The following is a 27,070-nucleotide window of genomic DNA, read 5'->3' on the forward strand; positions in this document are numbered from 1 at the left end:
ACTTTTCTTTTGGCAGCATCTTCCTCTTAAAAATGACCATAGGTGGTAGTTTCTGTCCATTACCATGGCAACCAAGAACAACAATTAAAGCTGACTTCTCGTGCCCCGTGGTGCGTATCGATACTGTGCTGTGTCAGCGGGAAATGGTCCGACAGTCAATCAAGCGGAGCGCTTACCAAAGTCGCACAACAACATTTTTACAGATTTTGGAACTCAGTGCACACATAAGGCGCACGGCCGATTTCTGAAAAAAATTAAGGCTCTTAGGTGCGCCTTATAGTGCAGGAAATTTACATTTACATTTAATCATTTAACAGACGCTTTTATCCAAAGCGACTTAAAAATGAGAACAATAGAAACAATCAGATCAACAAGAGAACAACAACGGTATACAAGTGCTATGACAAGTCTCAGTTAGTCTAGTACAGAACACGTTGCCAAGTTTTTTTTTTTTTTTTTTTTAAGAATATGATAGACAAGAAAAAGAAAAGGTAAGTACTAGTATTAGTTGGTTAAGTGCAGTAATAACCTAGAAATACGGTAATAACCTAGAACACTGTCTAAGACTTGATGGCTGCTCTGTCAATTCTTCATCATCAGTTAGGAACCTAGGTGTGCTATTTGATAGCAATCTTTTCCTTAGAAAGCCACATTTCTAGCATTTTGTAAAATAAGTCACCGTAGCCAGGGGGATCAGCACCTAGAGAGGACCTCTACAGCCCTGAAAGACAGCGGAGACCAGGACAATCCGGACAAGATGGGGGATCAGCACCTAGAGAGGACCTCTACAGCCCTGAAAGACAGCGGAGACCAGGACAACTAGATGAGCCCCAGTTACATATCCCCTGTAAAGACCTTGTCTCAGACGACCACCAGGACAAGACCACAGGAACCAGTTGAGTCCTCTGCACAATGTGACTTTGCTGCAGCCAGGAATTTAACTGCTGGTTTCGTCTGCTCAGAGGAGAACTGGCCCCCCAACTGAGGCTGGTTTTTTCCCAAGGTTTTTTCTCCATTCTTTCACCGATGGAGTTTTGGTTCCTTGCCGCTGTCGCCTCTGCTTGCTTAGTTCGGGATACTTCATTTACAGCGATATGGTTTACTTGATTGCAAAGATACTATTTAAACTGAACTGAGCTGGATGATGACATCACTGAATTCAATGATGAACTGCCTTTAACTGGAAAATTAGTGTTTACTGTTGTCATTATTGGCACACTATTTTCCTAGTTAATGTTGTTCAGTTGCTTTGACACAACCTGTATTGTTAAAAGCGCTATATAAAAAAAAAGGTGACTTGACTTGATAGCATACTAGTTTTAATGTAATAGCAATCACTAGGTCTATTATAACTGTTGCTGTTTAGCAACTGTGTACATTTTTGTAAAGAGCATCACACAACATGTGCTTATTATAAGCTTTCTGGTATTTCATGAATAGGGCCTATAAAACATTATGCATGCTGTAGTCTAGTGCACCATCTAGTGTCATAATCAAGAATATTCCAAAAATAAAAGTAAAAGTTTAGTGCATTACAGCACTTCTGATGTAGACACAATGGACACTCACATCACATTTGACTCGTTATGAGAGAATCAGATCTGTTTTAATAGCATTTACTGGATCAGATGAAAGTTCCCCTCCTTTTTAGTGTTTTATGTGGGTTATGGCACTTTAAAGACAAAACATAAAAACGTCCAAAAATACAATATTCAAATATTATACCTCACAATAAAATATACAGAACAAATATATGAAGATTATATACAGGTGCATCTCAATAAATTAGAATGTCATGGAAAAGTTCATTTATTTCAGTAATTCAACTCAAATTGTGAAACGTGTGTATTAAATTAATTCAGTGCACACAGACTGAAGTAATTTAAGTCTTTGGTTCTTTTAATTGTGATGATTTTGGCTCACATTTAACAAAACCCCACCAATTCACTATTTCAACATTAGAATGATTCATAAGACAAAAAAAAATAAAAAAAAAAAAAATCATTTTTAGTGAATTGTTGGCCTTCTGGAAAGTATGTTCATTTACCGTACATGTACTCAATACTTGGTAGGGGCTCCTTTTGCTTTAATTACTGCCTCAATTCGGCGTGGCATGAAGGTGATCAGTTTGTGGCACTGCTGAGGTGGTATGGAAACCTAGGTTTCTTTGACAGTCAGTCCCTCCAGGATTATGCGATCCCTGAATTTATGGCAAAATCAAGCAAACTCCGCAATTTTCACAAAAGTTTGCAAATTTTCATAATTGCCGCAGATCATCCGCAGATTTTGGGCTTAGACGCGTCCCGTGACGTCATTTTAATGTGCATTCAGGCCCCGTCTACACTAGTGCATTTTCACTTTAAAACGGCATTTTAGAATTAAAACTATCCTTGTCTACACTGGCTTTTCCGCTGCGTTTTAGAAATGATCTCCATCTACACTAAACATCCTATCACGCATGTCACGTGGCCATTCATGCAGGCACAGCCATAGATATGAATAGGTAGATTTCCTATTATTTAGATCACGGACACGTCTACGAGCGATCAAATGGTGAATCTACCTATACATCTATGGGTACAACAACGCGCATGATTTTATTGTTTACACAGTTGTCAAGGATACGCAGAGTGAATGTGGGCAGCCACACCATCATTTTCAAAAGTTTTGGTCTGTTTACACTGAAACACAACCCCAGAGTTTTCAAACTAAAATGGGGTCTGCAGCGTTTTAAAAAATCTCAGTTTTCAAGGGTCGAAAATGCCGGAGTAGTGTAAACGATGGGCGTAACCAAGGGCGTAGAAACCGGGGGGACGTGTCCCCTCCAATATTGCAGACAATCGCATTTGTCCCCCCAAAAAATTATACTGGAGGAGAAAAATATTTAATTTTCGCATGCTTTTATTTTGAAAGCGCAACACAGCATCTTGTCACTGGCCCGCCCCCTCAACAGCTCAGGCTGTTTGGGAAGTGGGAGTTTTGCAGCTGGCGAGTGGCGACAGATGTTAAGATGAAAAGACTAAGTCTAAGATTAAGTAATTTCTTTATCATGGGGAAGAAAAGAAAGAAAGGAAATGTGAGTTGGTAATAATTTTGTCCTGGATGATAATTATATTTTCTAACGTTAGACTTATTGATGTTAAGCTGATGTTGTGATTCGACATCTAACTAGTACACTCTTGCTAGGTAAACGTTGTTACTATTAATGTTACTAGCCAACGTTGGCTGGTGAAAATATGGCGGACTTTCCAGTAACGTAATGGACAAAAGCGATTTGACACAACAGTATTTAAGATGATTGTACAAGGCTCGAAAGTGTGACCATTTTGGTCACAAATGCTCCTTAAATTTAATCTGTGCGATTAAAAAAAAAATAGATAAATAAATTGACTTCCACCAAAGCCTTATTTGATTGAAATAGAATGACTGACAGTGTAGTTAATTTATTACATATTTCTGTTCAAACCATTAACGGATCTGTCAGGTTTCCGATATGTCCACCCCCCCCCAAACATTAAACTCATTCCTACACCCCTGGGCGTAACCGTAGCAAAAGTTATGCATTTTAAAACGAAAACACACTAGTGTAAACGGGGCCTCAGTCAAAGAAAGGTTGTTTCTCAGTTCCAAAAATGGAACGAACAGCCTTGTGTTCTCATCATGACCGATTTACAAGAGCTACATTGGATAAACGAACCGAACGCAGAACGAATCTGCGCTACTCATTTGTGCTACACAGCACAAACAGTTTATCTACTCGAGCCGGAGCCGCAGGTTGATCTCAATCACGCAACATTGATATACACAGCGCTGGGAGATACATTGAAGGAAGCAGTCGAATTCACCACATAATCAATTACATCTTTCTGAAAAGCATTCAAGTTCAGTGCAGAATTCTTTTAAAGCTGATATCAGAACAAACGCCACTGATGTGGAAACCAGGAAAAACATTGTTCAATAAACAAATTACCACCATTCACCATGGATTGAACCGTAAAACTACAGGAACAAACTTGTGGCAGAAATGGTCTAATGTTTGAGTGATTTTAAATGCTTCACACAACTTTTCCCAGCACTTCAAAGCTTTTAAATATTACCGAATTTGACAGTTATTTTTAATGTGACAATATTTGTTTATCCTTCATACGTTTTCCCCCTTTATAAAGAAAACACTTATTTAAAAATAAAAGATTTTAACACTAGTAGATGCCTGCAGACGCTTTTAATTCCACCACTGACTGCAAGCTGCAACTCCCGCTGATCAGTCTGTGGAGCTCCACATGAAGTTGAGCACACTGCTGTTTCCAGCATGAGATCTACGAGATCCTGACCTCAGCATTCATAGGCTTGTAATAGTGAAATAACACTAACTGAACTCTGGTGACACAAAGACAACGGACTCTCATCTGAGCTGATCAGCAGTCTAACAGCACTGCTCAAGGTCAAAATGACAGATGGCCAATCAAATCTATGAAGGCAGGCATTGCATGTTTACACTGTTGTAAAAAGTACTCAAATTTTAAACACTGATACAGAACTGTGCAACTGTAAATCATACTTAACAGGAGAAAAAAAAAAAAAAAAAAAAAAAAAGAAAGAGAAAGAGAAACATTTTATTGCAGCCCATGAGGCAGATGTATCTGTCACTTTTGACCAGCTGAAGAACCTCCATGAGAAAACAGAAAAATACAAAAAGTTTGCAGAAAGTGCACAAAACAGCTGGTGCCATTTGAGTCCTCATGACAAAGTGGTATTTTGTGTAAAAATTGGCTAATACTCTTCTAAAATATCCAGGTCTCAGGGAGGAGAACTTGCACAACACTGATGCCAGGAAGCAGTTATGTGACAGCCAAATGATTTAAAAAAAAAAAAAAAAAAAAAAAAAAAAAAAAAAAAAAAAAAACCCACACACAACACCTCTTCAATCAAGCAATTTTTTTTTTATTTCAGAGAAGGAGGGAGAGAGAGACAGAAAATCTTTCTAAACTGTCATACTGTAGCAAAAAGGGTACAAGTGCCATATGAATAAAGCACCTAATTGAAAAGATCTCCAGTAGGTGTTATTCAAAATTCTTATGAAAGTTTCAAAGAAAACAATTTCCCTGACCACATCAACATTTGCCCGGTCCACGGCCCTCCCCTCCACCACCCCCCACCACCCCACCCCCCCCCCACATACCCTGGCCCATGCCCTGACCCATGCCCTGACCCTGGCCCTGGCCCATGCCCTGACCCTGGCCCATGCCCTGGCCCATGCCTTGACCCTGGCCCATGCCTTGACCCTGGCCCATGCCTTGACCCTGGCCCATGCCTTGACCCTGGCCCATGCCTTGGCCCAGGCCTTGACCCATGCCTTGACCCTGGCCCATGCCTTGACCCATGCCTTGACCCATGCCTTGACCCTGGCCCATGCCTTGACCTATGCCTTGACCCTGGCCCATGCCTTGACCTATGCCTTGACCCTGGCCCATGCCCTGACCCTGACCCATGCCTTGACCCATGCCCTGGCCTTGACCCTGGCCCTGGCCCATGCCCTGACCCATGCCCTGACCCATGCCTTGACCCTGGCCCATGCCCTGACCCTGACCCTGGCCCATGCCCTGACCCATGCCTTGACCCTGGCCCTGGCCTTGACCCATGCCCTGGCCCATGCCTTGACCCTGACCGCCCTGACCCACACACTGGCCCATGCTGCCTTGACCCTGGCCCTGGCCCATGCCCTGACCCTGGCCTTGACCCATGCCTTGACCCTGGCCCTGACCCATGCCCTGACCCTGGCCCTGGCCTTGACCCATGCCCTGACCCATGCCCTGACCCTGGCCTTGACCCTGGCCCTGACCCATGCCCTGACCCTGACCCTGGCCCATGCCCTGACCCATGCCTTGACCCTGGCCCTGGCCCTGGCCTTGACCCTGGCCCTGGCCCATGCCTTGACCCTGGCCCTGGCCCATACCCTGACCCATGCCCTGACCCATGCCCATGCCTTGACCCATGCCTTGACCCTGGCCCTGACCCTGGCCCATGCCCTGACCCATGCCCTGGCCCATGCCTTGACCCATGCCTTGACCCTGACCCATGCCTTGACCCTGGCCCTGGCCCTGGCTGCTTGGTTCACTACATGCATGGCCACGAGTGGTAGGGCAACACTTCTGTGTGGCAGGACACTGGCCATCATCGACACAGCTTTTAGCACACAGTGGAATGTTCTTCGGGTCAGGACATTGACCAGGCTTCACTGCATGGACACAAATAGTCAGCATTAGTTTGTGCATATGGTCTATATGCCACATCAATATACAGCACAAAAAACACGTAATGCATGAATAGCAAGTTTTGCCTACAGAGTGAATTATAGTCCAAGGTATTATTGCCATTTATTCTGTAAAGCCATCCTCAGTTTAAAACTTAGTTAAGGGATGAACTCAAACCTACTTTAGACAAGAATAACAAAAGGACAAAATGTATTCTCATCAACTACTGACCAAAAATATTAGATTATGTATTCACACACTTTTGGAGGACCACTAGCATCCATTATAAACTGAAACTCACTGGAAACAGGCTCACAGTGAAATCCAGAACATTTGCTTCCTCCAGAGCAGTCTCTATCAGAAGAACATCCTCGATGGGACAGCAGGCCCGTCAGCTTCCCAAGGCAACTCGAACCTTAATAAAAAAAAAAAAAAAAAAAAAAAAAAAAAAAAAAAAAAGTACATATTTATCTAAAAATAAAAAACACTAAAAAACACAACATACTACAAAAAATACAACAAAAAAATAATAATAACCAATTACTTCATTCATTCATTCATTCTAATTAATTAAACAAACAAACATCCTTACCTAGAGTAGCGTCTGTTATGCTCAAGTATCCAAACAGACACAATGCAACAGCAATAAAGAAGCAATGCACTTGAGCTGTCATCCTCCTGACCTACGATCTCACAATGATTTTTGCTGGAAAATGCACTGAACTGGTGTGTCAGAAGTTCAGCGGACAACGAAGCAAACCAAACTAAAATATGTTGCTGTAACATCAACCTCTGTAAAATGGGGTTTTAAAGATCCAAGGAGATCAGGTCAACTCCAACCCTGATCAAACTCACCTGTTTGTAGCTTTCTAGTAATCTGCATGGAAGGCCTTGGTTAGCTTGTTCAGGTGTGCTTGATTGGGGTTGGATTAGCTGAATGCTGCCATAAAAACAAACATGCTGAAGAACTTTTATCATAGTTTATAGTTATATGGAAACGAAAGTGGTTAATATTCAACCCATTCTTTTTTATCAGTATTATTATTTGTGATTTGAATTTTGTGAACAGGCTTCGGATGCTTTCATTTTCAAGCACCATAAAAAGAAGTTTGCCTTTTGTAAACTTGCATTTATGAATGTGAATCGTGAAAGTGATTCAGAAATTGGAACTTTGTCCGAGGAGGAATCAAGTGATCTAAGAAGTGATTTGGCAAAATGGGCTGTAAAAAATAAGGCAACGCGCGCAAATTGGTTGATATTTAAACATGGCCGCCGGCTGCCAAATGATGCCAGAACCCAGTTAGGAACTCCACCTTCAAATAGAAGTCAGGGATCTATGTGGTGGCCAATTCCTCTACTTCAGTGTGGAGACGGGACTTCTTGAAAATGTGCTCACAGTATCCCGATTTCTTTTTCAGCAGAAAATGAGATACTGCTAAATTTTCAGTGTAGATGGTGTTCCCTGTACATTAAATCATTTAATGTACAAATTTGGCCCATTCTTTGTAGTGTAAAAAAGTTTGAGCCATTTATCGTTGCACTATTTTGTGGAACTGCAAAGCCAAACAGCATTACTGATAACACGTCTAGTTTTTTAACAGAACTGAAGGCACTTCAACAACATGGGGTTGAGTTCCAAAATGGAACATTAAATGTAAAAGTGAATGCTTTCATTTGTGATGCCCCAGCGAGAGCATTCCTAAAAATGCATCAAGTCCCACAATGCCTACAGCAGCTGTTGCAGCATGATAATGCACGGCCCCATGTTGCAAGGATCTGTACACAATTTCTGGAAGCTGAAAACACCCCAGTTCTTGCATGGCCAGCATATTCACTGGACATGTCACCCATTGAGCATGTTTGGGATGCTCTGGATCGGCGTATATGACAGCATGTTCCAGTTCCTGCCAATATCCAGCAACCTCGCACAGCCATTGAAGAGGAGTGGACCAACATTCCACAGGCCACAATCAACATCCTGATCAACTCTATAGGAGACTGAGAAAAGTGTTGCATCTGCGTTCAGGGGACAAATGGTGGTCAGTGTAGGAGAAGTGTTGCACTGCACCAGAGACTGACTGGTTTTTGGAAAAAAGTCTTAGATCTTTGAGTTCAGCTCATGAAAAATGGGGGCAAAAACAAAAATGTTGTGTTTATAATTTTGTTCAGTGTAGCTACTTTTTCTTTATATTTTTAAATTATAAAATCACTAAGCTAAAATATAAAATCAAGAAATCAGATTTTGACAGAGTTTTGCTCACTTTTGTGTATAAAGTAAGAAAAATCACAAAATTCCAATAAAAAAAAAAATCACACAAAATCACTAATCCATAAAAGATTATCACTGAAGTTGTTGGTCAGATCCATAAAAGACTACAGAAGAATAATGGTACATTTAACAAGAACTCAATATATACCTTTTCTACATAAAAATTTGAGTTTGCACGTTACTGTTGTTAATAAAATAAAATAAAAGTTTTTCAACTCAAGCTTAGTGCTTTACTCTCAAATGTGTACGAACATAAAATAAACAAGAAATTAACATAATATTATATGTAACTGCACTTAATAATGCATATCAAATATATTTTTTTATATCCTTCTGAAATGAAAAGAATACTGCACATTGTAATTTATTTGAGTTAAGTCTATTATCAAAGCATTTGTCAGTAATACAGTTAAAATGGGGAAAATATGTGAACGATTGCATTGCAGGCTGATTTAAGGTGTGCCCCTAAATTTTCTGCTTGTACTCCTAAAAATTTTCAGTCAGGGGCTACAGTGCTCCTAGTAAAAATAGTTTGTCTGGAGCCCTGTAAAATATTAATCAGTTTGGACATCTTTTTGCATGTTTACTGAAGAGCACTTTGGGACTCGGTATGGATTTATGATACAAATGTAAATGTCTGTAAATGAACATAAAAGCTGTTGCATGCCTTTCTCATAAGCCCTCGCCTGTTAGCAATGCTAATTTTATTTAACAAAGTTATTAATGAGATCATAAAAATAGTAATATAGTGACTTTATTAAATGATCCTCTACGAAAATACAGTTTTAGTGTGTTATAGATGTACTTTCAGGAGCAGATCAGGGTCAGATTTGAATTCTGATAGGTAGATCTCCAGGAACAGGATTATACAGCCCTGTTATATTGGCAATGTATGATGGATTTTGAACTTTATACTGTCATAACACAAGATTTCTGGGATGACAGTTGAAGAGAATCATCTGTTTCCTGTTGTCTTGTCCCAGTGGTCGTCTGAGACAAGGTCTTTACAGGGGATCTGTCTCTGGGGCTCTAGTTGTCCTGGTCTCCGCTGTCATTCAGGGCTGTAGACGTCCTTTCTAGGTGCTGATCCACCATCTGGGCTGGATACATACTGGATCCGGGTGACTGCAGTGACCCTCTGACTTGGATACAGACTGTATCTGGTGGCTACGGTGACCTCGGAATAAGAGAGAAACAGACTAATATGAGCGTAGATGCCATTCTTCGAATGATGTAGCAAGTACATCGGGTGTTATGGGAAGTGAAAGAGATTTCCGATTTACCTAATTAATGCAGCCTAAAAATCCTTTAATGGATTTCGATATTAGAAGTGTATTAGTATGTTATGTGTAAGCCAGGTTAAAGAGATGGGTCTTTAATCTAGATTTAAACTGCAAGAGTGTGTCTGCCTCCCGAACAATGTTAGGTAGGTTATTCCAGAGTTTGGGCGCTAAATAGGAGAAGGATCTGCCGCCCGCAGTTGACTTTGATAGTCTAGGTATTATCAAATTGCCAGAGTTTTGAGAATGCAGCGGACGTGGAGGACTATAATGTAACAAGAGCTCGTTCAAATACTGAGGTGCTAAACCATTCAGGGCTTTATAAGTAATAAGCAAGATTTTAAAATCTATACAATGTTTGATAGGGAGCCAGTGCAGAGAAAAACCCAATAGAACAATAAGATCATATTTCCTGGTTCTAGTAACAACTCTAGCTGCTGCATTTTGGACTAACTGGAGTTTGTTTACTAAGCGTGCAGAACAACCACCCAATAGAGCATTACAATAGTCTAAACCTTGAGGTCATAAACGCATGGATTAACATTTCTGCATTTGACATTGAGAGCATAGGCCGTAATTTAGATATATTTTTGAGATGGAAAAATGCAGTTTTACAAATGCTAGAAACTTGGCTTTCTAAGGAAAGGTTGCCATCAAATAGCACACCTAGGTTCCTAACTGATGACGAAGAATTGACAGAGCAGCCATCAAGTCTTAGACAGCATTCTAGGTTATTACATGCAGAGTTTTTAGGTCCTATAAATAACACCTCTGTTTTTTCAGAATTTAGCGGTAAGAAATTACTCGTCATCCAGTTTTTTATATCGACTATGCATTCCGTTAGTTTTTCAAATTGGTATGTTCCGCCGGGCCGCGAAGAAATATAGAGCTGAGTATCATCAGCATAACAGTGAACGATAACACCATGTTTCCTGATGATATCTCCCAAGGGTAACATGTAAATCATGAAGAGTAACGGCCCTAGTACTGAGCCTTGACGTACTCCATACTGCATTTGTGATTGATATGACACCTCTTCATCACTGCTACGAATTGATGGCAGTCAAGTACGATTTAAACCATGCTAATGCACTACCATTGATGCCAACAAAGTGTTCTAGTCTATGCAAAAGAATGTTGTGGTCAATAGTGTCGAACGCAGCACTAAGATCCTATAGCACTAATAGAGAGATACAACCACGATCAGATGATAAGAGCAGGTCATTTGTAACTCTAAGGAGAGCAGTCTCAGTACTATGATACGGTCTAAATCCTGACTGGAATTATTTCTGTTATTATTATTGATATTACTGTTGCCATCATCGCAAAATATTATCATCATCGCCATCTTTAGCATTTATTATTAATATTGTTATTAATATTATTGCTGTTGTTATCAATGTTATTATATTATTATTTATATTACTATTGCTGTCAATACAAAAAACCATAAAAACCACATACAATAATACTATTAATAATAATATAATTATTAATTAAATTACAATAAAAAAAACATTATTATAATAATAATAATATATAATAAAGGTTTATTATTATTATTATTATTATTTATTAATATTATTTGATATTACTATTTCCGTCAACACAAAATAATTATCACCATCTTTTAGCATTAATATCACTACTGTTATTGTTATTACTGTTGCTGTCATCACAAAATATTGTTATCATTATTATTATACATGCTATTGCTATTTAAATACTTCTACTATTACACATTTGTCATTTCTGCTTTTTTCATTACTGTTACTACCATTGCTGTTTTATTGTTGTTTTTGTGTTTTGTTGTTGTGTTCACCCTATGTTGAATGTTTTTGTACTCCTAATAAAAAAAAAATAATAATAATAAAAAATAAAAAATAAATCCCGACTGGAAATCCTCACAGATACCATTTTTCTCTAGGAAGGAATATAATTGTGAGGATACTACTTTTTCCAGTATCTTGGACAGAAAAGGGAGATTCGAGATCGGTCTATAATTAATTACTAGTTCTTTGGGGTCAAGTTGTGGATTTTTTTTTTTGATGAGAGGCTTAATAACATCCACTTTAAAATTTGGGGACATATCCTAATGACAATGAGGAATTAAAAATAGTCAGGAGAGGATCTATGACTTCTGGAAGCACCTCATTTAGGAGCTTAGATGGAATAGGGTCTAACATACATGAGGTTGTTTTGGATGATTTAACAAAATTATACAATTAACAAGTTTATACAATTCTTCATCTCCCATTATGATCAGTTTTTTTTATTTTGTTGAACATCAATTAAATTGTTACTCTTAAATTGGTTTGGACGTTTTTTGTATTTTCTAGTTCGGGGAACAGACACGGTCTCTATAGTGTGAAATCTAGGTGAAAGAGTCTCTCTGGCCCCATTTAGGCCCCATTTACACTGCATGGTTCAAGTGACCCAATTCCGATTTTTTCCTCTCATGTGGCACAAATCGGATATGACCGGGGAACGTGTAGGCAGGAAAAAAACACATGGATTCCGATTTTCTCAGATCGGATTCAGGCCTCATTCATATGTGGTAATAAATCGGATATGAATCGGATACGTGCATTTGCGTGTGCCATGTAAGCAGACAAATCGGATATTCCACAGTAAATGCGAGTCGTACGTCATTAAAAAAAAGTGACGTCAACTCAGGTGGACACCACCAGCTGAGGTCACATGACTTATTATAGGCGCGATGGAGGACGAAGGATCCACACAGTGGAGCTGAGGTTTCATTTCTTTTAAGTCTTTGGGGCGAAGAGACAATATGCAATAGTAAGCATATTTTGGCGTGCTGTCCTGGGGGTGGGGTCCGGGCCCGGAACATAGCCCGAACCCAAAGAACTCCCCAAAAGAAGCTTAAAGGCATAGGACAGCAGCCAAAGAGCTAAATTTAGTTGCCCCCCCAAAATATGCGTGCTAAGAAGAGAGAAGGCGCAGAGCGACCGGGAGAGCCCATGCAGTGTTCGACGAGAGCTGCGGCTCGCAATGTTTTACTGGTGGGCCCTCCATGCCGCTATGAGAGGGACTCTGCTGCATCTGAAGGGAGCTGCGGCTCTGCTGCACTGGAAGGGAGAGTCCCTCTTGCGGCTGAGTGTGAGGCACGGTTTGATGTGTCTGATGGAGGGCTCTCACTGCGACCAAAGGGAGCCAGCAGCTCTATCCCATCGGGAGGGAGTACCCTGGGCGCCATTGAGCATGCAACATAACTCAGACAGGGGGTTCACACTGCGACCGAAGGGAGTCGTGGGTCTGCCGCACCGGAAGGGAGAGCCCCGTCAGATGCTGAATAGACAAGGAGATTCAAGGCACGGTTTGGCGCGTCAGATGGAGGGCTCCTACTGCAACCGAAGGGAGCCAGTGGCTCTACTCCACTGGGAGGGAGATCCCTGACCGCCAGTCAGCATGCAACATAACTCAGATGGGGGGGTTCACCCTGCGACCGAAGGGAGCCGAGGGTCTACTGCACCGGAAGAGGAGCCCTAGTCCGATGCTGAAAAGGAAAAGAGACGTGGCTGATGGAGGGACTCCCGCTGCATCCGAAGGGAGCTGCGGCTCTGCTGCACCGGAAGGGAGAGTCCCCCATTGCGGGTTGATATGAGGCGCGGTTTTATGCCTCCGAGGGCTCTCACATCATCTGAAGGGAGCCCGCAACTCTGCTGCATCGTGGGTGGGACCCCCGTCTGCTGCAAAGCATGCAACGTGACTCAAAATGACAGATGGAGGGATCACCCTGCGACCGAAGGGAGCCGTGGGTCTGCTGCACCGGTAGGGGAGCCCCGTCTGATGCTGAGTAAGCAAGAAAACGCGACTGATGGAGGGACTCTCACTGCGTCCAAAGGGAGCTGCGGCTCCGCTACACTGGACGGGAGAGTCCCCCTTGCGACTGGATATGAGGCATGATTTAATGCGTCGGATGGAGGGCTCTCAAAACCACCCAGTGCAACTCAACGACCTGTCTGATGCTGAATAGGCAAGGAGATTTGTAACGATGGCTGGAAGGCCCTTACTTTGACAGAAGGCTCACACTGCAACCGAAGGGAGCCACGGCCCTGCTGCACCCTGAATTAAAATCCCTGTCTGATGCTGAATAGGCAAGGAGATTTGTAACGACGGCTGGAGGGCCCTTACTTTGACCAAAGGAGCGATAACTGACTGCATTGGGAAGGAGAGCCTCTGCTTAATCAAATAAAACAACATGATTTAAATTGCTGAAAATTTTTTAACTGATCAGGGCTAGATGGGCTGCCTTTACGTGGAGTTGATCATACCTGATGTAATTTTTAAAAGTGTCAGATGACCAACAACCCGAGGGCCTCTATCCGATATCTAGGCCCTTTTGAGCTGCTTAAGTTGCTGCCCCAATGCAAAATGAGTGGCTGGAAAGTTTTCTGTGGCTAAGCCTAATTGAGCAAGGATCAGTTTTACGTTTTTTTTTTTTTTTGGGAGCCAAAAACATGTAACGAGATGGTTAGAGTCGTCAACGAAGAGAGGGTCCAGCGCAGATTTAGATTGAGCGTTCCACAGTTGGACATAAATTGGAGATGGGAGATTAAAATTTTTACATGTAGTGGCCTTTCCTTTCTTGGTCCATCATACTTAATTTAATGAAGTAAGCGATTGTTTTGCTATCAAGTATAGACAAATCAGAGATTGTCAGGTGGAGTTTGGGGTTGAATTTAGGGGTTATTGCAATTTCTGAGCATCTCAGAAAACCGAAAAAGCCAATAAAAACATGACATCTAGAAATTTTCTGTGAGAATCTGAGATTTGATAGTATTAGGCACAGGAAGTGGTTCCAGAGTGGCACCACTCAGTGGAGTAAGTAGAGGGGCCACTGTGAATAAAGTATACTGAGGTTTGGTTTGGGTAGAAGTTAGAAGGAAGATAGGTAGGGGCCGTAACCGTTTGCGGAGGCAGCCTCACGCACGGATTAGCCCCTGGTGTGTGGGGAGGACCATAGGAAGAGGAAGAGAAAGGTGGAAATTAGGGAGGAGGCCAGTATGCTTGCTTGGGCATCTGCAGCAGGTGCTGCTGGCCATTGATGGGGAAAATGAAAAGTGGAATGTTAAAAGTAAGGTGGCTGAGCTTGAGCGGCTAGCGGAGGCAGCCTCACGCTAGCATCTACAGCCGGAGGTAGAGTGGAAAGAAATGGAGGTTAAGAAGCCACGTCAGTGGGCAATGTTGCATGTGGCACAGCAGCTGAAGGTGCTGCAATGATTGGCTGAGAGGAGGAGGGAAGCAGTGCAGTGTGAGATGTGTCTGAATCTGGGGCACAACCTAAACTTGCTTCGTCTTGAAGCTCGAGGAGAACCAGAACTTGATCTAGAAGACAATGTCATTTTAAATGAAGTAGGGAGCTATGAGGAAGAGGAACATGGGCTGCAATTGTCAGCAGAGGCAGCCTGACGTTTAAAAATCATCTTCTATGGGAGCAGGAGGCCACTGAAAAGAAAATTGGTTGTTAGAAATGAGAAAAAGCCTGAGATGTGTTGGCCTGAGTTGCAAGCGGAGACAGCCTCACGCTTCCTTCAGCTGCTGTAGGCCACGGGTAGGGAGTGGGGTTTTTGACATCCTGAAGAGCCTGTGCATCCTGCATGGCTAGCAGAGGAAGCCTCATGCTAACGTCTGCTATGCGAGCAAAAGGCAGCTGAAAAGGAAAAGGATTAGAAGTAGCAGGAGGAAAAGACTGAGATGTGAGGGCATGCGTTGCCAGCATAAGCAGCTTTGCACTAGTTTTATCTGTTATAGCTGTAGTCCATGGGGGCTTGTGATATTTGGGGGGGAAATGCTGTAGAGCCTGTGCAGCCTGCACAGCTAGCAGAAACAGCTTCACAAGCATGTGTTACGGGAGCTGGAGACCACTGAAAAGAGAGAGTGGTTAGAAGTAGCATGAGAAATGCTACTGGGGCAGCTGTGGCCTAATGGTTAGAGAGCCGGATTAGTTACCAGAAGGTCGCAGGTTTGAATCTCGGTGCTGGCAGGAGTTGTAGGTGGGAGGAAGTGAATGAACAGCGGTCTCTTCCACCCTCAATACCCACGACTGAAGTGCCCTTGAGCAAGGCAACTGAACCCCCAGTTTTGCTCCCCGGTGTGCTGGATCTATAGCTGCCCACTGCTCCGGGGGTGTGTTCACTTCTCACTGCTGTGTGTGTGCACTTGGATGGGTTAAATGCAGAGCACCAATTCCGAGTATGGGTTACCATACTTTACAAATGTCATGACTTTCACTTCACTTTTTTAAATGACGTCTTGTTGACAATAAAAATAAATAAATAAATACAAATTACAAAAAGACATGTTTTTCCTCTTAACCACATGAATAGCAGTAAGTATTGAAACCGCTACTCAGCCAAGCAGCACATCAGCTGGTAGAGACTTGAAGAGAGGTGCCTAACAGTATGCACAGTGCAATCAAAATAAAATTCCACATTTACTACTTTTCTTTTTGATACGCCTTAGTTATTAGTTTGCCCTGATAATTTAAAATTATTTAGGTACAGCGTTGAACTTAATTTGTCAAATCAATTTCCATCCATGTCTATCGAAGTACGATGTGGGATTTAAAATACAGGTAAAATGAGAGAAAATGCAAGTAATTTAATTGTATTCTACAAAAATGACATCGACATCCATGATGTTATCATATCATTAAAAACTTAATTTGCAACACGGACTGTGCTATCAGCGCAGCCAGCATCACGACTGCTACAAGCATAGACACATGTAAATATAGTATCCATGTCTATGGCTACAAGAGCTCAAGGCCTGGCTACATGCAACGCTGTGGCCGGAAGAGCCGCGGTGAAAAAGTTGAGCCGAAGCGGGAAGCAAATGAGGTTTTGCTGTGGTGAGAACTGGGGCACGGCCCAGGTTTATTTGAGTCCTGCCGCTGCGATCCAAAGCTTGGGGAGATCCGGTGTCTTGAGTGGGATGATGGTGGTGATGAGTGAGGCCAGTTCGGGTTTTGCTCAATCTATTTGCCGACTTGAATAATTTGCAGGATGAAGAATAGATTGTAGAGCTCCGCTTTGTTTACCCTCCGTGAGAATGATTCGTCTGAATAAATCAGTGTTTGCTTCAGGCTTAAACACTATCCACTGTCCGATCGGATAATATATTTGCACTGCCGAATGATACAGGGATGTCAGGGAAGAAGTTGGAAGTCTCACCGGTGGAGGCGTGGTTAAGCCTCAGCATTGTGGAGAGCATGTGGCTGGTCGAGCAGAGCGGCGGCTTTGATGATGGAGCCTGAAGCTAAAGTGTAAAGGCATATGCTTAGGGTTGGCAGGTTGCGACAGAGGATACGAGAGAAGAAAAAAAATCCCCAGTACAAAATTGAGTCCGTGAAGGCCAAAGGAGCAAAACCGAATGCTGAAAAACTGTCGCAGGACAGGAGGTAGGAAGGCTGCATAATTATATATACACACTTGTTGTGCTATTTAAGATGTTTAGCTAAACGAGATGCACCTGTGCCAAATTGGATGATTATCTGATCGTGCTCCTCCCGAACCTTGTTAATAAAACGTCATTTTTACTGGATCAGATGAAAGTTCCCCTCCTTTTTAGTGTTTTATGTAGGTTATGGCACTTTAAAGACAAAACAAAAAATAAAGTCCAAAAATACTGTATTCAAATTTTATACCTCACAATAAAATATAAAAAAAACAAATATGAAGATTATAGGGAAAAATTAAAATGTGAAATTGATCAAGTCATTACAAATTTGTGTGCTGTAAGATTTCTCAGTTCAGTACCTGTGTGTTATTTCATTGATAGCTGCCTCAGACACTCTTTTGCATATTAATGCACATATTCTGTGAAGAGTTCTTGCATCTTGGCAAGGCATTTGTGTCAACAGTCAGTTCAGTTATTTTAGAAAATACTGAAATCTGGTGTTGTAATGAAAATATCTTCATGTGAGCAATGTGACATTCATCCTCTTCTTTAGTTTCTTACCTGCACATTGTTTAAAGAATCAAAATAATAAAACATGTTAGAGTGATATCAGAAAACATCAATTAAGCATCATTCCCATACGTCATTCTTTCTATATCTTCTCAAAAAAAGAAGATATAGTTGTTGCTTTTGAAAAAAAAAAAAAAAAAAAAAAAAAAATATATATATATATATATATATATATATATATATATATATATATATATATATATATATATATATATATATATATGTTCTCATTTGTAAGTCGCTTTGGATAAAAGCGTCTGCTAAATGATTAATTGTAAAATGTAAAATATATATATATATATATATATATATATATATATAATATATATATATATTATATATATATTTTTTTTTTTTTTTTTTTTTTGGGGTGGGGGGGGGTTAATTTTACATTTAAACCGTTCGTTTTTTTGCTTTTGTTGTTTTACTAGCATTTATGAGCAGCATTAAACAGTCTGTGTAAATGTCACAGTGTGTTTCAGAGATCAGTTGTGTGTCTATATGACTAGCATGTGGTTAAAGAGCTTTTAAAATTATTCATTTTTAGTTGAGCTCAGTTATTCTGATTACAAACTCTAAAATCATGACAAAATGAATAAAGTTAAATAAGTTAATGGCATCTATCACATTAACATGCAGATTATTATATTATTATTTTATTTTATTTCCCTTCATTATAAGAAAATGGCAATTATAAAGGCTACATATTTCAAGTAAAAAAAAAAAAAAAAAAAAAAAAAAAACTTTTTTCTGTTCAAATGCAGACAATAATTTCCATCACATGGTGATGACATTCTGCAATACAAACATTTCACAAAAACACAATAATTAAATGAAATGAAATTACACTAAAATACAGCACAGGTCAACATGCTTTAAAATCTGAGAAAGACAAGAAATGAAGGAAACAGATAATGTGAAGTAGTGAAACTTTACCATTGATGCCCCACAGGCCGTCATCTTGCTCGCATTAAAATGCAACTTTACACTTCTACACATAACAATTCTTACAACAAAGTACAAAGAAAAACATTCAGTTTTGTACAATTTAACAGTTAAGACATTCAGTGGAATTAGCAAATATCTGAAATCAATAATTAATAACAAATGCCATTGTTCTGTCACTAAAGACACACTTGTGAAATGTGATCAAAGTGCAATTCAGATGGCTAGCACAGAAGTCAGCAACATACTGGGATACAATATAAAACAACACATTACACATATTTGGCTTTATTTATTTATTTATTCACTGAACATCTTGCCAGAACATTGGCTAAAGTTCAGAACCAGCAATAAAGAGATAGTCCTGCACTGTTCATGTCTGGATCCCTTTAGAAGCTCTAGAAATCCCACCAGCATTACCTACTGGACAAACCTCAAGCACTCTGGCAATGGCTTGCTTTGTTTAAACTGTCTAAGACTTGATGGCTGCTCTGTCAATTCCTGGTTCGTCATCAGTAGGAACCTGGTGTGGCTATTTGAGAGCAATCTTTCCTTAGAAAGGCCACTTTCTAGCATTTGTAAAACGCCTTTTCCATCTCAAAAATTATCTAAATTACGGCCTATGCGCTCATGTCAAATCAGAAATTTCATTCATGCATTTATGACCTCAAGGTTAGATTTCTTGTAATTTTTAATGAGTGGTTGTTCGGCAACGCTTGGTAAACAAACTCCAGTTAGTCCAAAATGCCAGCATTCTAGAGTGTCTTACTAGAACCAGGACGTATGACCTGATTAAGCCCAGTTCTTTCCACACTGACAATGGTTCCCTATCAAGCACATTGTTTACAATTCCTTAAATCTGTTGATTTACTTTAAAGCCCTGAATGGTTCATAGCACCGGATTAGTTGAACGAGCTCTTATTACATTATACAATCCTCCACGTCCACTGCATTCGGTCAAAATTAAGGCAATTTGGATAATTTTGACCGACCCTTAACGAAAAAGCAGTGGTTTATTCAAGTGGTGCTATTAGTAAAGACTTCTTTTTTAAACAAACATCGGAAAGTCTGCGTTTCAGGTCACTTTTATTTACTTCAGTCAGAAATGGGGCTTTTATGTACTTCTTCAGAAAATATTACTTAAAATGACATTTAAGTATACTCGACTTATCTTACAAAAAGTCTAAAAAAAAAAAAAGAAAAAATATACTTGAACTATCCTTAAGTATACTTACTCAAAATCAACGTGAGGTATCGCTACTTTTTTGGCGAAGGGTATAGAATAATCAAAATCAAATGCGGGGCAGCATACAGCAGATCCTTTTCCGATTTAGGCGCCCTAAAACTTCTGGAATAAAGCCTACCTAACATTATCGAGGCAGACACACTCTTGCAGTTTACATCTAGATTAAGCCATAATCTCTTTAACACTGGCTTACACATAAACCACAATAATATGCTTCTAATATCCAAATCCGTTAAAGAATTTTATTTTAAAGAATTTTTAAACTGCATTAATTAGGTAAACCGGAACAGATTTCCCTAACATCCCTATGTACACTGCTACATCCATTAGAATAATGGCAGCTTCTGCAATAATATGAGTCTGTTTTTCGCTCTTATTCCGAGGTCACCGTCTAGCCTACGCAGATCCAGGTCTAATATCCAAAGTCCGAGGGTCATTGCAGTCCACCCGTATTCCAAGTATGTATCCAGCCAATGGTGGATCAGCACCCAGAAGGACCTCTACAGCCCTGAAAGACAGCGGAGACCAGGCCAACTAGAGCCCCAGATACAGATCCCCTTTAAAGACCTGGTCTCAGATGACCACCGTTACAAGAACCACAGGAAACAGATGATTCTTCTGCACAATCTGCCTTTGCTGCAGCCTGGAACTGGCACAATGCTGTTATGTTTGCTTCACACCGGCAGCGGATAGGCCGCGCGAAACTGCAACAGTGGATTTTGGACGAGTACTGGTAATTGATTTCCACTGAATCAATTTGGTTTTTTCTTGAAAAGAACAAAATGCTCCATTTCACACCTGGTTTTTTTTTTATGGTTAGCCAAAAACATGTTTTTGCTGAACATTTCCAATTGTTTAGAGGAAATGCAGGCTTTTGAGGTTGCGATAGAAACCTTTAAGTACTTGACATATTTTAACATAAAATTAATACTAATAAGATATAATTTATTATATATATGTTCTCTTATCCGATATTTCTATTTATTAATATTAGCTATTACCTCCATTAAAAAAACCTGTTATGTTGATACACGAACATATCTTGACCTTTGAATACAACATACACCCAAATAAAAACTTATGAAATAATTACAATAAAATGGAGCAATACTAGAGTTTCTAGTTTACAGAAGACAATGAAACGGAGCAAACTCGCTGAACCCTCAAAAAGACGCGAAGAGTGTCTGTCTTATACGGTATCTGAGTGTGCTAGGCCTATATTAACATCTATGCTAGTCTGCCTCAGCTAATTGAGTTATGTTAGCATTCATGCCAGCGGACAGCGTCATAACACCTATGCTCGTATTTTATGTGTGATGATTTCTAACTGAAATACCGAGCTTAAGCCAGAAAGGAATCACACCGTTTCAAGACATCCATATAGGCTAGTTATAACCAATAAATTCACTTAGAACTTACTAATAATACATAAAATCTAAGGAGGACAACTAGCTAGTATAAATTATTTGTACAAGGTAAGTCACCAGATTCGGCAACCAAAGTTTATTTTTGGATGGTTACTGTAAGGAACTTTGACAGATTTTTGTAAAAAAAAAAGTTCTTAAAAAAAAATTTTGTCTCAAAAAAAAAAAAATATATATATATGCTGGTCATATACCGGAATATCCATCATATAAGTTGATATTTTGCACGAATTCTATATATAGATGAACTTGTATATGATATTCAGTAAAAACACATAGACTGATATATGTGAAATGTTAACTATCATATATAATTTAATGGTTATAACTGCCTACTAAACAGTAGATCATTTAAATGCAAAATTTTGGGGGAAACGTATTTTAACGTAAGTCCACTACAAAGAAAGAATTTGCCCAGATCATGGAACACTTTATTTCTATACTATTTTAATTATTAATTTTCTTTCCTCACATACTCAGGTCTTATAAAAAACCCCAAAAAAACCAAAACATTGATATGCTTATTTTTGCGCATTAGAGCCACTTTTTTTGAAATTATATTATTTTGTCATCCAAAGGTGTATTTCACTTAATCTGAACGTCAGCAGCGCAGCAAAACTAGGACCCACGCCGAAACGATCGCGCACTGCTGCTTCTGCATGCCCTGCAACGCTATGCCGACGCAGCCTCTGCGTGCGTGTGACCGCTCTCATCTGTACAAGGCACCGCAAAAAGAAAAAATACGCGCTGCTTCTGCTCTGCTGCCGCTTGCGGTGTGAACCCGGCCTTGAAGTTAGCTCCTTTGCCTGAATTACTGCAGCAATGTGGCGTGGCATGGAGTCGATCACTCTGTGGCACTGCTCAGGTGTAATGAGAGCCCACGTTGTTTCTGATAAGTGTGCCTTCATCTCTTCTGCATTGCTGGGTCTGGCATATCGCATCTTTCTCTTCACAATACACCATAGATTTTTTATGGGGTAAGGTCAGGCGAGAGAGTTTGCTGAAAGCCAAGAACAGAGTACCGAGGATCAGCAAACCAGGTACTGGTAGCTTTGGCACTGTGTGCGGGTGCCAAGTCCTGTTGAAAATGAAATCTGCATCTCCATAAATTTGGTCAGCAGCAGGAAGCATGAAGTGCTCTGAAAACTTTCCTGGTACTATGGCTGTGTTGACCTTGGACCTCAAGAGAAACACGTTGGACTAACACCAACAGATGACATGGCACCCCAAACCTTCACTGACTGTGGAAACTGCACTGGATACCAAGCATAGCGTGGATTGGTATTGCCTCTCCTCTCTTCCTCCAGACTCCTGGGACCCTGATTTCCAAAGGAAATGCAAAATTTTTCTTTCATCAGAGAACATAACTTTTTGGACCACTCAGCAGCAGTCCAGTCCTTTTTGTCTCTAAGCCAGGCGAGATGCTTCTGATACTGTCTGTTGTCCAAGAGTGGCTTGACACAAGGAATACGACAGCTGAAACCCATGTCTTACATACGTCTGTGTGTAGCGGTTCTTGAAGCACTGACTCCAGCTGCAGTCCACTCTTTGTGGAACTCCCACATTTTTTAATCGGTTTTATTACACACCCCCTCTCTCCAGGGAAAAAGCGGTTATATCCCTGTTGCTTGTACACTTTTTCTACCACATCTCTTTTCCTTCCCTTCTCGCCTCTCTATTAATGTGTGCTTGGACACAGAGCTCTCAGGAATAGCCAGCCTCTTTGCAACTATCTTTGTGTCTTGCCCTCCTTGTGCAAGGTGTCAATGGTCGCTCTTTGGATTAACTGTCAAGTCAGCAGTCTTCCCCATGATTGCGTAGCCTGGCAGAACTAGACTGAGAGACCATTTAAAATGCTCTTGCAGGTATTTTGAGTTAATTAGGATGATTAGGAGTGTGGCACCAGGTGTCTTCAATATTGAACCTTTCTACAATATTGTAATTTTCTCTGAGATACACTGATTTTGGGATTTTTCCTTTTGTTGTCAGTTATAATCGGCCAAAAAAATTAAAATAGGGCCAAAACATTTTGGAATATATCAAATTGTGTGTAATGAATGAATATAATATTATAAGGTCTACTTTTGAATGGAATTACTGAAATAAAGCTTTTTTTCCATTCTCTAAATCTTTTTGAAATAAACTTTTTAAAGATATTCTCAATTATATGACCAGCACCTGTATAACATTTAAAAGATTCTGCTTGCACAATCAATCTCATATTTACATTTTTGTACAGTCAGTTCTATGTAATTTACGGTCGCCTTTTCCTGGTGATTTGATTTTTCCACGTATGTACCTCACAAAAGCAGCCTGCTGCAGCCAGGGCCCAAAGAAAAGCACCACCACCAATAACAGCTATGATATTTTTCTACTACAATCACTTGAGTGGACCTGAACCTAGAACAGGTAAGACACATAGTCGTCATTAACTAGGATCAAACTGATAAGTACCTTTACCAGTACTTTTGACGACTTTCTCAGGCAAAAGTTGTATTATATGAGACTGTAGCTTACCACACTATTTATATTTGAGTATTATTATAGTGCAAACAGTAGCTTACACAGGAGAAATTAGGCATTTCTTACAAAAATCTAACAAAACTGTAAAATCATAGTGTAACAAAACTCAATGTGACAACTATCTGTTGCTTTGATTTTGCATGTTAAGATGATGGCGATATCAACAGTAAAACATCTGCAGTAGATATAGTATTTCAACTGTTTCTTTTTTAAGGCACTGAAGGACTGAATTACACCTCACCAGTGACCGTAACCCTTGAACGTCTTATAATGCCAGGATCTGCTGGCTGTTTGATCTGTTATTTTAGAGAGTCCAGATGTCTGTATTCTACACTGGTCCTTATGATGATCAGAGATCCAGTCTCGATATCCAGCTTCATAGTCCTGTCTCTGCATCTCTCTTTTACAACTGTATCATCTGTACCAGATCTTACCTCTCTGATCTTCCATGATCTACAGCGATGGTGAAAGTTGTTAAACCACAATTCACCATCCCTCACTTATGATCCTTTGGTTGTATCTACATCACGGAATCTATACAGTAAATATATTCTCCGTCAAATCTTACTGACTTTATCTTCTTCCTTCATCTCGTTCAGTTCAGCATCAAGAAACACCTCGAAAACACAACCCACTGTGGTAGGGACTTTTTTTGGACAAACCAACAACAAACACAACAAAAAAATACACTCGGGCCACGAAAGGAGAGTAGCTGCTTTTCTTGACTTCACCGTCTGAAAAGCAACATATATCCCATGTTTTTATTTTTTCAAATCATCATGAAAACATGATTAATCAGTGAGGTGAAACGATGATAGTAATTATAAGCGAAGCATTACAAAAAAAAAAACAACCCCCCGATGTTATTTTTTTTATGAACCAAAACGTTACTCTGTTACGAAACGTAACCATTGGTTCCCTGCAGATAGGGGACACCTCAGTACCACGCATATCGGGGAAAAAGTAATTTTTTCTCGGATACCCTGAAGCCTTTTTTTCATAATGAGTGCAACCCTGCACTGCCATTGGTTTAATCTCTTAAACTTTAAACCAATGACAGCACTGCATACAAGTACAGCCTGTGGTTTATGCAGCGCCAAAGCCTGCCAAAATGTGCGGGCTTAATGGCTATACAAGAGGCAAATCGCCAGAGTACACTGCAAAGAGGGAGCTAGCTCCTGGAGGTGGCATACGATGGAGTCTGATAGAGGCCATCGTTATCATACGAAAGGACCCGAGCATGCAAGGTAGGGATGTCCAAGTTATAGAATCTGGACAAAGGGAGTGGACGGCGAGGACCAGCCCGGAGTAACATATAGGCTAAAGTAACACAGAGTTTATGAGTGCTCGACTATCCAGTGCGAGAGGGGTGCTGCTTTGAAGCTGAGGACCCCTTGGTGCGGCCACCAAAGCAGACAAAAAGCTGGTCAGATTGCCGAACGGCTGTGACCGCTCAATGTATATCCTCAAAGCTCCTCACTGGGGACCAAGTAATTCTAGCTCTGGCTGCCAGCCTGACAAAGAGGAGGCAGTGCCGAAGAGGGGAAGCCGACCTGTGCTCTGAGCACGGGTCAAGAGCACTTTAGGGACATAGTTTCATGCCTGGGCTTTTAAAATGACCTTCGAGTCATTGGAGGGCCCAAACTCAAGGCAATGCAGGGGCTTCACCGATAGGGCCTGCAGATCGGCAACATGCTTGACCGAGCGCTGGGAAGAGCAATGTAGCAGAGCGGGTTTTGAGCTGCTAGGAGGCCTAAAGGTCAGCTGACCGCAGCTGACTCAGAAGCGGTCCTTTTTAAGTGCTCTGAGGACTGTGTGAAGGTCCCAGAAGTGGGAACAGTGAGGAAGGATGTGGGGAGGTTCAACCGCCTAGGAACCTCTCAGGAAATATACAATGAGGCTGTTTCGACTCACTGGATTGGACAGCCAGCAATAGGAGCATGAAATGCCGCGATGGCTGCTACGCGACACCTGGAGCCGGAAGGGGTGAGACCCTTGTCTGTGGACGCTTTTGGAGAAACACAGCATCGAGACACACCTCCAACAGGGTCTTCTTGCTTCATGCTGAGCACCAGTCAATCTAAGACTGACCCATTTCTACGAGGCGCCTTGTAGACGGGCTCTCGCCTGAGCAATGGTGTCTAGCACGCCCCCGGGAGGCTTAAAGGCTCGTGATCGAGGGACCATAGGTGCAGAGCCCAGAGTTCTGGCTGTGGATGCCAGGATTGTCCTGTTCCTCGCCTGAGAAAGCGAGGTCCTACCGGGGATCGGCCACGGCTGTGGAAAGCCTGAATAGCTCTGAGGACCAAACTTGGCTCCTCCAGAGTGGGGCCACCAGGAGGACTCTGTGCTTGTCTTCTCCTTACTCATCTGATGACCTGAAGGATCTGCAGCGATATGGAGAAACTTTATAAGAAAGGAGGCTGGAGCCAGTTGTAGGCTAGCATATCTGTGTCCTTCAAAAAATAGGTTGGGCAAATTGGAGGTTACTTTCTGAGTGCTTAAGAGGTGAATCTCTGCCTTCCGAAAATCTCCCAGATTTTGAGAGAGAACCGTCTGTGGATGGAGCATCCACTGGTCGAGGACATTGCTCCGAGATAGCATGTCTGCTCCCAGATTTGTCCTGCACCAGGTATATGCGTCAGCCTTAAGCGATGCCAGCCTGGGTATGCCCATTCAAGAGGCGCTTTGCCGAAGCGTGCAGAGGAGGCTGGATGAAAAGGCCACCTTGATGATTTATGTAGGACACTGCTGTCATGCTGTATGACCGGTCTAGGACGCGACGCCTTTCAGGGATCACCTGAAAAGATTGAAAGGGCTCGCTCACACCGCCAGCATCTCGAGGCAGTGCTGATATGCAGATGGCTCTCCTCATGTGACCATGAGCCGGCTGGTCTGCTCCTCACACAAATGCCCCAACCCAGGCTGGACGATCTGCTGGAGAGCACCGGCCCTTCTGGAAACCTACTGGTTACTCCACCGCCTGAATGTACAAACAGGGTTCATCCAAGGTTCCAGGGCTGCCAGACAGGCATGGTTGACCCTGATGCGAAAGCGCCCGTGCCGCTAAGCATGAGGTGGGACCCGGAGTTTCAGGCAGTATTGCAGGGGCCGCATTCGTAGAAGGCTGAGCTGTAAAA

General features: G+C 41.3%; 1 protein-coding gene and 1 pseudogene across 2 annotated transcripts; one reads left to right on the forward strand and one right to left on the reverse strand.

Annotated features, from left to right (window-relative positions):
• LOC109062242 overlaps positions 1–27,070 on the forward strand; it is a 995,865-nt pseudogene that overhangs the window by 495,005 nt on the left and 473,790 nt on the right.
• Positions 4,921–7,061, reverse strand: LOC122141491 (perlwapin-like). Of its 2 annotated transcripts, XM_042749012.1 has the most exons (5): positions 6,844–7,061; positions 6,553–6,666; positions 5,852–6,235; positions 5,354–5,371; positions 4,921–5,140 (listed from the first exon to the last, which is right to left on the reverse strand). In XM_042749012.1, the coding sequence occupies exons 1-5, from the start codon at positions 6,923–6,925 to the stop codon at positions 5,112–5,114; spliced, it is 627 nt and encodes a 208-aa protein (XP_042604946.1). In that variant the 5' UTR covers positions 6,926–7,061; the 3' UTR covers positions 4,921–5,111. The 2 variants fall into 2 exon arrangements, with proteins under 2 accessions (XP_042604946.1, XP_042604947.1); XM_042749013.1 differs by lacking the exon at positions 5,354–5,371 and having other exon boundaries at positions 4,921–5,132; positions 6,054–6,235; positions 6,844–7,047.

This window comes from Cyprinus carpio, chromosome B22, assembly GCF_018340385.1.
Source record: "Cyprinus carpio isolate SPL01 chromosome B22, ASM1834038v1, whole genome shotgun sequence".
NCBI classification, from domain to species: Eukaryota; Metazoa; Chordata; class Actinopteri; order Cypriniformes; family Cyprinidae; genus Cyprinus; species Cyprinus carpio.